Source organism: Oncorhynchus clarkii, chromosome 16 (assembly GCF_045791955.1).
Source record: "Oncorhynchus clarkii lewisi isolate Uvic-CL-2024 chromosome 16, UVic_Ocla_1.0, whole genome shotgun sequence".
NCBI lineage: Eukaryota > Metazoa > Chordata > Actinopteri > Salmoniformes > Salmonidae > Oncorhynchus > Oncorhynchus clarkii.
Window position 1 is genome coordinate 25,005,053 of NC_092162.1, and position 16,269 is coordinate 25,021,321.

Here is a 16,269-nt window from a genome sequence, read left to right on the forward strand (position 1 = left end):
TCGAGAAGGAAGAGGGCTGAAGTTCGAAGACGCGGGCACACTGAGCTAGGAACACCCAACAGGTGATCAGCTCTCCATTGAAGTGTTCTGGAGGTATGCGAGGCTCCCAGGAAGGTTTGGACAAGGCCACGAAGCAATTCCTCGTGCATACCGATGGTGGCTCCCTGGGTGGAGATGGCGTTGAGCACCTGGCCCGGGTCTGCTGGGTCAGTCGTGGCCAGTTCGTACTATCAAGTATCAAGGTAAGACCCAGATGCAGACTGTGTCGAAGTAACAATGTTTATTACAGCAACAGGGCAAAGGTACAGCAGGCTCAGGGTCAGGTCAGGCAGAGGTCGGTAATCCAGAGGTGGGGCAAAGGTACAGGACGGCAGGCAGGCTTAGGGTCAGGCAGAGTGGTTAAACGGGTGGGTACAGGGTCAAGACAGGCAAGCGTCAAAAACCAGGAGGACAAGAAAAGAGAGATTGGGGAAAAGCAGGATCTGACACAAAAACGCTGGTTGGCTTGACAAACAAGACGAACTGGCAACAGACAAACAGAGAACACGGGTATAAATACACAGGGGATAATGGGGAAGATGGGTGACACCTGGAGGGGGGTGGAGACAATCACAAAGACAGGTGAAGCAGATCAGGGTGTGACACTATCAAGTGCTTGTCATATTGTGAATGAGTGACTGATGAAGTGTGTACAGCGTGCGCAAAAAAACAAAGCAGAGCTCATGCCTTCCATGCAAGTTTTTTCCAATCATCATTAGAGTAGCATCATGCAGCCCGATAATGTATTACAATCAAAACATATAGACCATTGTTTGTATCACAACTAAAGTTACATAAATAACTCTAAATGTAATGAGTACCTGTTTCTTTGTTAACCGCTCTACACAGAATAGCCGCATGTGCGCACTCCCTTAAATCATTTGGAGAAAATATCCTTTCTATTTTATTCAGCTATGTTCAATTGTATTCTTCATAATATAAAATAATATAAAATAATGCCACGGAATTCTAAGGAAATCTGGTCTGCTAAATGAACTAGTGTAGCCCCCAGCCATAAGGCATAGCCAGATCAGGGCCTAACATAAGGACAACTGAGAGTTTGCTATTCTGTTCTTCTGAAATGTCTTTCTACATATCATGTTTCTTTAGACCTATCTAATTTAAATAATGGATTTATTGTGATGGTGTAAGCAATTTTACATGGATTTATTAGACTTTAAAAAAAAAAAATTTTTTTTTTACATGTAAACTCAATGTAAACATGTAAAGATAATACCTAAAAATCCAAATAACTTCACAGATCTTCATTGTAAAGGGTTTAAACACTGTTTCCCATGCTTGTTCAATGAACCATAAACAATTAATGAACATGCACCTGTGGAAAGGTCGTTAAGACACAAACAGCTTTCAGACAGTAGGCAATTAAGGTCACAGTTAAAGAAGCCTTTCTACTGACTCTGAAAAACACCAAAAGAAAGATGCCCAGGGTCCCTGCTTATCTGCATTGGCAGACCACGTGTAACAACACCTGAACAGGATCAGTACATCCGAACATCACACCTGCGGGACAGGTACAGGATGGCAACAACAAGTGCCCGAATTACACCAGGAACGCACAATCCCTCCATCAGTGCTCAGACTGTCCGCAATAGGCTGAGAGAGGTCATCACCAGACGTTACCGGCAACAACGTTGCCTATGGGCACAAACCCACCGTCGCTGGACCAGACTGGACTGGCAACAAGTGCTCTTCACTGACGAGTCACGGTTTTGTCTCAACAAGGGTGATGGTCGGATTCGCGTTTATCGTCGAAGGAATGAGCGTTACACCGAGGCCTGTACTCTGGAGCGGGATCCATTTGGAGGTGGAGGGTCTTTCATGGTCTGGGGCGGTGTGTCACAGCATAATCAGACTGAGCTTGTTGTCATTGCAGGCAATCTCAATGCTGTGCGTTACAGGGAAGACATCCTCCTCCCTCATGTGGTACCCTTCCTGCATGCTCATCCTGACATGACCCTCCTGCATGACAATGCCACCAGCCATACTGCTCGTTCTGTGCGTGATTTCCTGCAAGACAGGAATGTCAGTGTTCTGCCATGGCCAGCGAAGAGCCCGGATCTCAATCCCATTGAGCACGCCTGGAACCTGTTGGATCGGAGGGTGAGGGCTAGGGACATTCCCCCAAGACATGTCCGAGCACTTGCAGGTGCCTTGGTGGAAGAGTGGGTTAACATCTCTCTCTCCATGAGGAGGAGATGCACTGCAGTACTTAATGCAGCTGGTGGCCACACCAGATATTGACTGTTACTTTTACCTTTGTTCAGGGACACATTATTCCATTTCTGTTAGTCACATGTCTGTGGAACTTGTTCAGTTTATGTCTCAGTTGTTGATCATTTTCAAGTTTGGAATTGTACACATAAATGTTGGTAATAATAATAATAATAATAATGTTACAGTTGATAACAAGACAAAGAAAGTGACCAAAAGAGTCACAGGCTGAGTGCAAAATACTTTCATTTAAATGGAAGTTGTTGAATCTTGTTATGTTCGTACAAATATTTACACATGTTAAAATAAATGCATTTGAAAGTGAGAGGACCTTTATTTTCTTGCTGAGTTTAGATGTTCCAAAGGTCTGCATCATAGATGCTAAATGTGTTTATGTTAATTAACGGTCAATTACCGTGAGACCAGCAGTTATTTGCTTGACAGTCACTAGCTGACAACATTTCATGACCACCACAGCCCTAAATAGGACTAAACCAAATCAAACTTGATTTAAAGTTCATTTAAAGTTTGATTTGATTCAGTCCTATTCTTTAAAACTTACATCTCCTTCAAATGTGGATGCTTTGACAACCAAACTCAATTCAACGTTACTAAATAGCAATACATTTGAAATCAACGAGAGCTTGAAAACCTAGGGCTATTGCAATGTCTAATTTTAGTTGAATTCTTGGTTGAATTGAAACAATAGCTGTTGCAAATGCTATATAGCCTAAATAAATACCATAATTGATGATATATGAGTGATATATTATGGTCGCATTTAATTTGTTCTGTTAAACCTACCCTTTGGATTGACTTTGATAGCAACAGTGAATCTATTTAGTTTTCAAGTGGAGATCTCTCAACAATCATTCTCAATCACAATAGCACATTGGTAATAGTCAGTGACAAATATCTTAGCTAGGTAGAGCTGAGCATAGTTAAAACTCTAGATGGGAGACCAAAAGGTAGCTGTAGATTGATCAATTCTCCAGTAGGACGTGCTACCTAGCATATGTTTTTTTTTTCTGATAGTGGAAATAACGTTAAAGATCTGACTTTGTTTTAAAGGTACAAATTCAACGTATTTTATACAAGGTTTGTCTATGTTGAAATGTGGTTAGCATGATGACATAATCCTGTGGTAGAAATTTGATAACTTTTTGAAATCCACTGTATTTTCCACGAAGATTCCACATCACAATATGTTGTCAAATTACATTGAATCAACATTTATTCAACCAGTTAAAATAGCCATAAACGGGCAAAAGTCATCACAGTAGTGTAATTTCCTGTTAAAAACCGCGTTACCCATTAAGCATTGCTTTCTATATCTATTTAGAGTTTTTGGGAATCTGTTTGTTTCCGGTAATTAATAGTAATTTCACGGTCAATGGTCCACGGTCAATATCAGCGGTCAGCGTTCATTCGGCGCAGTTTGTCAGGCAGGTTATCCTCCGGCCATCCCCCACCTATTGGCAAAGGGATTTGGACAGGGGTCGGATTTGGGGCCGGGATGGGGCTCAGGGCAGGGGGAAGTCTCCACTTCTCCTGCTCCCCAACTGAATGAGTCAGAGTGTCTCCAATACCTGGACCCCCATCTAGTGCCTTAAGCTGGAGCTTCTCCTCCACCTTCCCCTGGCCAAAGCCCCCGGGGATGGAGCTGGAGACCAGATGCTGGACCGCCAGGGGCAGACTCCCCTGGTCACCCCTGCTAGAGGCCTTGTCCCCAGGCTGGGCTCCTCCAGTCTTCACCTTCGTTCGGTGGTCCTCCTTGTAAGAGCTCATATGCTGTAACTTGCTGGGCAGCCTCCCCATCGCTTGTTCCTGGGTAGCCTCTCCATGGTCGGCAAAGTCCACTGACAGCATCCTCTCCCTGCGGCCCCGGCTCTGGCCCCCATTCCCCAGGGGAGGGGAGGTGGGGACGCCTGGTGGAGGGTTGGGGGAAGTCAGGGAGATCTTCTCCTCGTGCTCCTTGATGCTGTAACGGGGAGTGTTGACCTCGAAGGTGTTGTGGAACTGGGAGTAGTCAACCCGGAAGAAGCCCTCCTCCAGGGACATGACGGGCAGGAAGCGGTGGCCCCACAACACCTCGTCCTCTGTGTAGGAGGTCCGTGCCTGACACGTCATACCTGGGACAAAGAGAAGAGGAGGGAGGGAGAACGAGTAGATGGGGAAAACCGAGAACAGATGGGAAGATAAGGAGTAAAACAGAGGTTAAAGAGAATGAGAGGTGCATAGAAGACAAGGAAAAAAGAAGTACACAGAGACAAGGGGAGAGAAAGATGAAGAGAGAAATAGAGCAAGAGGGAGAAGTGTCGGAGAACGACGACAGAGATAAAAAATAATTGATCTAATAATTATTCATCTAATATCATCTGATATTTAAAGATAAATGTGATATTCTCTTAAATATTTGATTTGATTATACTGGGAATGGTAGTCCTCGTATTTCGCCTCAAAGGAATGGAGAAATATAGAAATATTGATTTATTGTTTTTAAAACAAAATACAAACAAGACTACAAAATATACATTATACAGATGAATTAAAGAGACAATTTGAAAAACAATGAAACCACTCTCAAAATCATAGATTGAGCTAAAGTATGAATACAAGGAATGACCATCCAGTCATTAGATCAAAATGATCGTTAGATTTTAAATAGAGGTTTGAAGCTATAAAGTGTTTGTTTACAAACAATGGAGAAAACAAGCTTATATTTTGGGTTCAGATGGGGTAAGGCAGTTGAACTAAACCCATGAGGCATTTACTGTATATTCTTCCATCAATGGCTATATATCCTTAATTTAAAAGTCCAGAAATGGATGTACCAATCCCAGAATGCCCCTTTAAAGAACAGATTGAATGAAAGAAAGTCTGCTTTTACCAGTGGTTTCCACGATGCCCTCCAGGATGACCACGATCTCAAACTCCTCGTTCATGAGCGAGCGCTGGGACAGGTCAAAGAAGGGACTCTTGAGATTGATCTCGTGGCAGATAGTCAGAGGGGACACCAGGAAGAGCTGGTCGGCCCCTGTCCCAAATCCTACGTCTAGCTCACACTGGTCCAGGGGTAGGAACTCCCCCTCCGGAGTCTGACGAGACTGGGGAAACAAAAGTGTGTGGCACATGGTATGCCTGTAAGAGGAGGGATGTTGTGTAAGAAACTGCATACTGCAATACTGTGATATGGTGGAAACTCAGTACTACTGTACAGGGATTCAATCATTTTCAGGAGAAGATACTATAGCATTTTCCCTCATGCCTCTGAACTGTTGACAGACTTCATATCTGTGACAGTGACGCATAGTGAATTGTGCATAGACCTATCAAATGTGTAATTGTCTGAAGAGTCACAATGACAGCCCCTGGGATCCCGGTTACCCATTTTAATCCCTACTACTGTATATGCCTTACAGATCCTTTCAGATCTATGAGTAGCTATCGTATAAAGAAGGGTCTAGAAGAGGGGGTAGGGGAAAGTGGTTCATTTTGGACTGAGTGTCTTATAACCCAAATTTTCAAAGTGCAAGACTGAATCAGATAAAGACGGATCCCCTACTCCATTTCCTCTTCAGTGTAGCAATTACTAATGACTTAAAACCAGCTCTGTAAGCTGCATGAAGGAAGATAACTATTTTGGAAACCTGAAAAATAATCACTGTGGAAATTAAGACAATTGATTTCCTAAAATAACTTTACACGACCCATTGTGCTGCTTACAACTGACACATTTACTTTCGGCTTATAGCGTTGGGTTCCTATCGTTCTCCCAAACTCTCCGGTAGCGTGCTCTAGCACGGAGAGCCTGGCCTATTTGACGAGACTGCCGGGAGGACCACAGATGGCGAAACAGACTGCGGTTCTTATTCACAGCGCTGTTGGGGACAGAAGGGTGCGACATTTCACAGGAAGGAGTCTGTACCCACGGTTCCCTCATCGCCTTGGCTTGGAGAAGCTGTTTTCTTCCCCTAGTATCTTCACATTTTAGAGCCAGGCACCTATGGTGCATCATTAAAATGTCCTACAGCAACTGGAGGACGCAGTGTGCAAGTTACATGTTTACGGGCAATGTTCCTGTTATGGTCCTGGGGTGAGCACTTAACCTGAACAACATGCGAGGGTCGTACCCACTTTAAACACATAAACCCTTTTATAAGGCATATGCTTCACAAATAAGTACTAGGCAAATGTCATGTCAATAACTGGCCTGCTAATGTTTGCAGCTCCTACTCTCTTCAACGACACCACGCATAAGCGTGCCGGCTTTGTGAGAGTGAAAAGTTACACTTCCAGTGTAGCAAGTTAAAAAAAATAAAAATGAAAAAAAATGTAAATATATATATATATTTTTCAATTTAACTAGGCAAGTCAGTTCAGAACAAATAATTTTTTCAATCATGGCCGGATGTGTTTCAGCCTGGATTCGAACCAGAGACTGTAGTGATGCCTCTTGCACGGATATGCAGTGCCTTAGACCGCTGCGCCACTCAGGAGCCCATCTAGCTACACTAGATGCTCTAGTGTAGCTCCTAAGTTAGACTATAAAGGGTGGTAAAAGAATTATACATTTGATCAAGCATCACACGTAAGGACATTTTACATAACCCATTATGTAATATGATCTTGCTTATAAATGCTTTATAAACACTCAATAAAGCCTTGATAAGTTGTTGTATTCCATTTAAAAGTGGGATCCAATAGTCTAGTATACCGGAGAGGCGTGTGTTGAGAAGAGGGGAGAGGAGCAGAAGAGCAAGAGGTCAAAAAGAAGGATTGGTGTGAGACAGAGAAGGGAGAGCAATAGACAACAATGAGAAACAGAACATTAGAGAGACAAGAGGGGAAGGAAAGAAAAAGGGAATAAGATAAGAAAGAGACAGAAAGAAATCAGGAGTGACGTGGAATTGAGAGTAGAGCTGTTACGGTGACTGTATTACCACTACACTGGGAGTAACAAGTCATGGGTGCAGTCAAATTCCATGTGACCATTTAGTCACGGTAAGTAGGCTTCTCCAAGCCCTGATGCTGCTGATGGTGATTAGTAGCCGACAAAAATTGCTAACTGCCTGGTACTCAGCTTTCTATTGTTCCTCTAATCACTGTGACATCAATGCAAATGTGTTGGAAAATCTAATCAAACACCTCATGAGAACCCATAAGCTCATGAACATTTCTATAGGCTATGCAATTGTGTGAGAAAACGGAGTGACGGCCTCTATTAAAAAGAGGAGGATCCCATCAGCTTTCTATAGGCTAGGCCTACTTAATTATCAAATTTCCTAATAACAAGCACATTTCTTCTCTTTACAACAGGAGTATAGCTTAATGAACAGCAGGAAAAGCATCCTCCATTTGCTATTTCAGTCCATAGATGACATGTATTTTCCCCCCCGCCCCTATTCCAACAGGTGCATGTCAATGGTCCATTCTTAATCAAAACAAATTTCACACATAAATTATTTAGTATATGTATGTAACGACAAGATTAAATCAAGAATAGATGAGTGAGAATATTAGCCTATCACTTGTGAATTATATATTATCACCTGTGAATGATGCCCAGCTTGTGTGCAGTAAGGCAAGAAACACATTTCCAATCATAGCCGCACATCTCGTGTAGCCTTGCCCATAGGCCTGTATGTTTCGATATGGTTTGTATCACAACTAAAGTGACCAAATAACTTCTTAACAGTAAGCAAATTAATCAGCTTTACAACGGGTTTAGAGCCTAATTGGCATACATACACAGCACGCGAGTTTCAAGTTTGGGGAAAATAATTTTCCCCATAAAAATGCACCTTTATAATAAAAGCATTACATGCATAATCACATTTGCGGTCACTTTTGAGAATGGTGTTTACCTGCAAATGGAACATTCATGCTTATAGCTTCCTGCCATGTGCTCATTGCTGCGCTTATAACGTGAAGAAATAGCCTAATAGTTTATCAACATTTTAAACTAAACTTTCTGATCTGTTGTGTCAGCCTCATTGCTTAAAAATGTTGTTTTACTTTGGGATTTATCCCATTCCACAACTGTCCCAGACTATGTTCGGGATATTTATTTCTAACACAGAATAGAATAGGCCAACTTTTGCACTATGGGGGACAGTAGGTTGACATAGGCTAGTGATTTTTCTGTTTGTTAGGCCTAATCATGTTGTTGGCTGACGAAAAGTAAACGTGGACAGTTCCAACCAGTTGTGTCACAGATGTGTCTGTCTTCCCTTGTAGCCTGTGAGAAAGGTATGATCATGTGACGGAGAGCCATTTGAGTGAGAGGTGCTTTGGAGCTTGCAGCTGGGAGAAGGGAATATAGTTATTATATTCAGCCCAAGGGCACAACCGGCCACTGTCCGCAGATGGGGTGGATTTTTTTAGGGGGCATTACAAAGGGGGCACACAAAGGGGATGCAGCCAGGAAATTCTAATCATTATCAAGTGCTTGTCAAATTGTGAATGAGAGACTGTATAAATACACAAGGGATAATGGTGAAGATGGTTGACACCTGGAGGGGGTGGGGGGTGGAGACAATCACAAAGACAGGTGAAACAGATCAGGGTGTGACACTATCACGTGCATGTCAGATTGTTCATGAGTGACTGATGAAGTGTGTACAGCCTGCGCAAAAAAACTAAGCAGAGCTCATGCCTTCCAATGCAACTCCACCAGTGGCTTGTGGGGTATGTGTAGAAGACAGGAGATGCTAAATGTGTTTCTGTTAATTAACGGTCAATTACCATGAGACTGGCAGTTATTTGCTCGGCTGATGAAATCTCATGACCACCACAGCCCTAATTGAGAGTGGGCAAAAAGTGAGAGACAAAAGAGAAAGACAGAAAGGAGACGTGTGCAAAGCCACACTCTTCATAAGTCTTCCCTCTTCAAAGTAAATCCATCCTATAAAGCAGTGGTTCCCAACCTTTTTCAGTTACTCTACCACCAACTGAATTTTGCTCTGCCAGGAGTACCCCAGAAGTACCCTCTGATGTGCATTTTACCAGTAGGCCTACGGTCTCACGAGTCTTATCAAGTACCCCCAGAGGTCCCGGTACTCCTGGTTGGGAACCACAGCTATAAAACCAACACACACAACACATCTCCCTCCAAGGATTCCCGGATGTAACTACTAAAAAGATGAGAGGAAACCAGACAGCTGTGGCCCTCAGATCCCTATTATACCTGTGCCATTATCATAGCAGGGAATCCAATTCAATATTTAGTTATTTCGACATTCCCAGTCATGCTTCCCATGGCTTTTCATTCCCCTACACCAGAGGGGCATTTTTTAATGGCTGTCAGTTGATCAGCTCACCCACAGTGAACAAAATGATTGCTATATCTTCTCTGTAATGTGACCATTTATGGTGCATTTATGGTCTTAACAGGGTTTGAATGCACCTCACAGAGATGATACGTAGTGATCTGTGTATATTTGAGCCCCTCTGTCACGTTTACACCCTCTCCGGCCTCCAGGCCATCAGGCTGCTGATTATTTCGCACACCAGCACCTCATGACACTCACCTGGACTCCATCACCTCCTTGATTATCTTCCCTATATCTGTCACTCCCCTTGGTTCTTTCCACAGGTGTAATTGACTCTGTTTTCATGTCGGTGCGTTGTTTGTGTTACATGTTCATTGTTTCTTTTATTTATTAAAATACTAATTCCCTGAACTTGCTTCCCGACTCTCAGTGCACACGTTACACCCTGTAGATGATGTGCCTATTGAGATATTATGATATTAATATAATATTGTGATATTGAGTATAAGCATCTTACAGGTGGTGGCAAGCTGACATTGTACGTGATCTCCACTCAAAATATATTGTCTTGAGTGCCATGGTGGAAATGAATGTGGCCTTGGACAAGAACTTGAAACAGAGTCCATGCTTCAGACAAATCTAAAAAAAAAGTTAACATATCCTAAGGTTTAATCCAACTGCGTTTGAGTCAACTTGAAAGCATAAAAACAGTAAGCAGGTGATTCTGATATGTACAAAATTTAGCAAATTTATTGAAACTAAAAAACTGAAATATCACATTTACATAGGTATTCAGACCCTTTACTCAGTACTTTGTTGAAGCACCTTTGGCAGCGATTACAGCCTGTATTTAGGGAGTTTCTCCCATTCTTCTCTGCAGGTCCTCTCAAGCTCAGTCAGATTGGATGGAGAGCGTCGCTGCACAGCTATTTTCAGATCTCGCCAGATATGTTTGATCGGGTTCAGGTCCGGGCTCTGGCTGGGCCACTCAAGGACATTCAGAGACTTGTCCCGAAGCCCCTCCTGCATTGGCTGTGTGCTTAGGGTTGTTGTCCTGTTGGAAGGTGAACCTTCGCCCCAGTCTGAGGTCTTGAGGGCTCTGGAGCAGGTTTTCATCAAGGATCTCTCTGTATTTGGCTCCGTTCATCTTTTCCTCGATCCTGACTTGTCTCCCGGTCCCTGCCTCTGAAAAACATCCCCACAGCATGATGCTGCCACCACCATGCTGATAGGGGTGGTGCCAGGTTTCCTCCAGACGTAATGCTTGGCATTCAGGCCAAAGAGTTCAATCTTGGTTTCATCAGACCAGAGAATCTTGTTTTTCATGGTCTGAGAGTCCTTTAGGTGCCTTTTAACAAACTCCAAGCAGGCTGTCATGTGCCTTTTACTGAGGAGTGACTTCCATCTGGCCCATCTACCATAAAGGCATGATTAGTGGAGTGCTACAGAGATGGTTGTCCTTCTGGAAGTTTCTCCCATTTCCACAGAGGAACTCTGGAGCTCAGTCAGAATGACCATTGGGTTTTTGGTTCACCTCCCAAGGCCCTTTTTTAATATATATATTTTTAAATTGAACCTTTATTTATTTTCTTCCCCAATTGCTCAGTTTGGGAGGGCAGACAGCTCAAGGAATAGTCTTGATGGTTTCAAACTTCTTCAATTTTAGAATGATGGAGGCCCCTGTGTTCTTGGGGACCAGACATTTTTTGGTACCCTTCTCAGATCTGTGCATCGGCACAATCCTGTCTCGGAGCTCTACAGACTATTCCTTCGACCTCATGGCTTGGTTTTTTCTCTGAAATGCACTGTCAACTGTGGGACCTTATATAGACAGGTGTAGACAGGTGTGTGCCTTTCCAATCAATTGTCCAATCAATTGAATTTACCACAAGTGGACTACAATCAAGTTGTAGAAACATCTCAAGGATGATCAATGGAAACAGGATAAATCATTAGCTCAATTTTGAGTCTCATAGCAAAGGGTCTGAATATCTATGTAAATAAGGTATTTCTGTTTTTTATTTTCAACAAATTAGCAAACATTTCTATAAACCTGTTTTTATATTGTCCTTGTGGGTTATTGTGTGTAGATTGATGAGGAAAAAAATATATTTAATACATTTTAGAATAAGGCTGTAACGTAACAAAATGTAGAACAATTCAAGAGGTCTGAATACTTTCAGAATACACTGTATATTATTGATCGACTGACCATGGCTTCTCAAGTCGACCAGTACTGCAAAAAAATAAACATACACAAGTTTTTCCCAACTGTCAATCTTTCTTTCTCCTATCTTTCATTGTCTCACACTCTTCTTGAATACTGTTTGAATACATTCAGTAATCACTGATCTGTATGTGACAGGACAAGAGAAAGCAAAGGTTCCAGCCTACTGCTTTCATCAATCCTACAAAGTCAGGAAGCTTCAGGGAAGGGAGGATAGATTTTTTTTCATGGTGATTTTTTAAATGATTCAAAGAGACATTTCCATCATGAGAGGTGCGTGTACTGTAGTACTACTCCCTGTTTGTATGACAGGGATCAAGCCGTCTCATAAGTGCTACTATATACTGTACTTACCAAATGTAATGTTTTTGTGCTAGAGAGAGTTAGTCACTCGCCTCTGCACCACAGAATCATAGGATTCATTCTATCCTAAAGTATATGAAGATACTTCAAAGATTTGGATTTATTCAAAATGTAATTAAAGCTCCAGGACCATTCATTAAAAGTCAATGACTAGTATCCATTTCAATATGTACTGGGGTGTCTGAGACTTTATGCACCAGTATATAATTGTATCTTTCCTGTCAGGCTATCCAATTTGTTTCATAGCCTAAAAGTGCCAGGCAAATCATGCATGTCAAATACAAGAGAGGTGAAAGTACATGGTGATGTGCGTGTGTGTGTGTCAGAGCGAAAATATCCAAGTCCTCTTATGACTTACGATCCACACAGTCTTCTTGATTTTCTCACACTTTATGGTTGCCATGTTGCCATATATATTATATGGCTGCGTCAATAGGATTCATGGTAAGTTTTTTTTTATTCATTCAGTACATACTTTCCTATCCCAAACAATCTACAAGAGCAGAGTATTTTTTTTATCTACCAGTTGATGCTGAAATGGAGACAAATATGCGTAGATGGGTTTTTTTCATTGATATCTATATTCTAAACCTGATCTCTTGATGTATTCGATTGAGTCTGTCGAAAAAAATCCTAATTAAAAGGTACACCATATTTAAAGGGAGGCCTTAAGATAAATGTACTGAAAAACGCATTGAATGAAAACTCCACAAGAAAATCTGTTGGCCAGCAATTGGGAGGGTTTTCAGCAGTTGAATGAAATGTATTCAGAGCACGCAAGGTAGCCACACCTGCAAAGCCCGTTACGCACCTTCATAAGGTAAGTCTGAATACCAACAACTGAAAAGTGTGTAGGAAAGTCGAAATTTCCTCAATTGGAATCAGGCCCAAAATGAACAGCAGGTGAATAGCACGCTATTCTCATGCTTAAGATCAAGGTTAGAATACGCATAGAGAGAAAAGTGCATAAAAAGGGAATTCCATTCCATTTACAAAAGCTTCACTCAGGTTGGAATCGGGGCACATGTGAATAGGAACTATGAACATAGTGTTTTTGCATTAGTGTTTATCCACCTATTTACCCACAATGCTGAGGGTTTACAGTGCCTTGCAAAAGTATTCATACCTTTTGGATTTCTTCCCATTTATTGTGTTACAACATGGGATTAAAATGGACTTAATTTAAAATACTCTGTAATGTCAAAGTGGAAGAATTATATATATATATATATATATATATTTTTTTTTTAAAGATTAATATAAATTAAATAACTAAACTATCTAGATATTCAGCTACCTGAGTCAATACATGTAAGTCTCTAAAAGCTTTATACACCTGGATTGTGCAATATTAGCTCATTATTCTTTTCATAATTCTTCAAACTTCGTCAAGATGTTGGGGATCATGGCTAGACAGCAATTTTCAAGTCTTGCCATAGATTTTCAAGCAGATTTAAGTCAAAACAGAAACATTCACAGTCTTCTTTGTAAGCAACTCCAGTGTATATTTGGCCTTGTGTTATTGTCCTGCTGAAAGGTGAATTTCTCTCCCAGTGTCTGTTGGAAAGCAGACTGAAGCAGGTTTTCCTCTAAGATTTTGCCTGTGCTTAGTTCCAGCACATTTATTTTTATCCTGAAAAACTTCCCAGTGTTTGCCGATGTCAAGCATACCCATCCTGTGAAGCTTGGGAGTGGGCGGATTTCCTTGTCCTTCTCGCAAGCCGTGATTTTGGGCAGCTCCGTGGTAGGAAATGTGACTGTTTCTGGTGCAAAAACAATGTCTTATCCTGGAGCTTGAGTAAATTACATTACTAAGCTGCTCCTGAATGTTCTATGCCAGGTTATGGAAACCGATTCTATCGTAGTCCTTGTGGGTTTTAATGACATTATGAAGAGCTGATTGATTCTCTGCTAGACACTAATAAAAGACCCATCATATCTGGCCCTGTGCACTCTCTGAATTGTGGCATTGAACACATTAGTAGGACTCTGGCTACGTGATTATTTAAGCTCAATGGGTGTAACTTTTGTTGGCAATTTCGATACCTTTTAGAAACGAAATGTGTTTTTTAAGGAGGTTGAGATCCACCTGAATAATTTGGGTTCCTGGATGCTTTCACCGCATTGTGAGGCTGCATTGAGACAATGATTTATCAATGACCCAAGCCCAGCTAATCCCTACCATTGTGTCGCTAAGTTGTCATAATGCTTCAGCAATTGTACATTATACCAGAGGCGTTGGTAGACACAATTTAAGTAACCTAATGTATGTCCCTCTAACTGCCCTGAATGCCTCTGCTGATCCTACGGCTATTGTTTGCTGTAATCATGTGCCTATGAACCAGAGTTATACTGTTTGCACTAAGGCGGTGTGCTCTAGTAGGAAGTCCACTGTGTGCAGCTCACCCTGCAATGACATAAATAACATGAGAATGTCTACTTCTGATAATCTTCCCAGTAAAGCAATGTAAACAATCAAGCATCCCAGAAAAAAATCTAAAAATAGCACACGTTAACATACGTAGCTTAAGAAACAAGGTTAATGAAATTAATAACTTGCTAGCATCAGATGACATTCATATTCTGACTATCTCTGAAACCTACTTAGATAATACCTTTGATGATACAGTGTTAGCAATACATGGTTATAACATCTACAGAAAATACAGAAATCCCATTGGTGGAGGTGTTATTGTTTACATTCAGGACCACATTCCTGTAAAGCTTAGAGAGGAGTTCATGTTAAATACTGTTGAGGTAATATGGCTCACCTAAAGCCCATTCTTGTGGGAAGCTGCTATAGACCACCAAGTGCTAACAGTCAGTATCTGGATAATATGTGTGAAATGTTTGATAATGTACAGTGCCTTGCGAAAGTATTCGGCCCCCTTGAACTTTGCGACCTTTTGCCACATTTCAGGCTTCAAACATAAAGATATAAAACTGTATTTTTTTGTGAAGAATCAACAACAAGTGGGACACAATCATGAAGTGGAACGACATTTATTGGATATTTCAAACTTTTTTAACAAATCAAAACAAAAAAATTGGGCGTGCAAAATTATTCAGCCCCCTTAAGTTAATACTTTGTAGCGCCACCTTTTGCTGCGATTACAGCTGTAAGTCGCTTGGGGTATGTCTCTATCAGTTTTGCACATCGAGAGACTGACATTTTTTCCCATTCCTCCTTGCAAAACAGCTCGAGCTCAGTGAGGTTGGATGGAGAGCATTTGTGAACAGCAGTTTTCAGTTCTTTCCACAGATTCTCGATTGGATTCAGGTCTGGACTTTGACTTGGCCATTCTAACACCTGGATATGTTTATTTTTGAACCATTCCATTGTAGATTTTGCTTTATGTTTTGGATCATTGTCTTGTTGGAAGACAAATCTCCGTCCCAGTCTCAGGTCTTTTGCAGACTCCATCAGGTTTTCTTCCAGAATGGTCCTGTATTTGGCTCCATCCATCTTCCCATCAATTTTAACCATCTTCCCTGTCCCTGCTGAAGAAAAGCAGGCCCAAACCATGATGCTGCCACCACCATGTTTGACAGTGGGGATGGTGTGTTCAGCTGTGTTGCTTTTACGCCAAACATAACGTTTTGCATTGTTGCCAAAATGTTCAATTTTGGTTTCATCTGACCAGAGCACCTTCCACATGTTTGGTGTGTCTCCCAGGTGGCTTGTGGCAAACTTTAAACGACACTTTTTATGGATATCTTTAAGAAATGGCTTTCTTTTTGCCACTCTTCCATAAAGGCCAGATTTGTGCAATATACGACTGATTGTTGTCCTATGGACAGAGTCTCCCACCTCAGCTGTAGATCTCTGCAGTTCATCCAGAGTGATCATGGGCCTCTTGGCTGCATCTCTGATCAGTCTTCTCCTTGTATGAGCTGAAAGTTTAGAGGGACGGCCAGGTCTTGGTAGATTTGCAGTGGTCTGATACTCCTTCCATTTCAATATTATCGCTTGCACAGTGCTCCTTGGGATGTTTAAAGCTTGGGAAATCTTTTTGTATCCAAATCCGGCTTTAAAGTTCTTCACAACAGTATCTCGGACCTGCCTGGTGTGTTCCTTGTTCTTCATGATGCTCTCTGCGCTTTTAACGGACCTCTGAGACTATCACAGTGCAG

General features: G+C 41.7%; 1 protein-coding gene across 1 annotated transcript in view; it reads right to left on the reverse strand.

Moving 5' to 3' along the window:
- Positions 1–3,681: 3,681 nt before the first annotated feature.
- LOC139367536 (potassium inwardly rectifying channel subfamily J member 19b) overlaps positions 3,682–16,269 on the reverse strand; it is a 41,892-nt gene continuing 29,304 nt past the window's right edge. The window contains exons 2-3 of the mRNA XM_071105781.1: positions 5,162–5,378; positions 3,682–4,403 (exon numbers count right to left, since the gene is read on the reverse strand). Coding sequence (XP_070961882.1) covers positions 3,682–4,403; positions 5,162–5,378 — 939 coding nt within the window. The remainder of the gene's footprint in view (positions 4,404–5,161; positions 5,379–16,269) is intronic.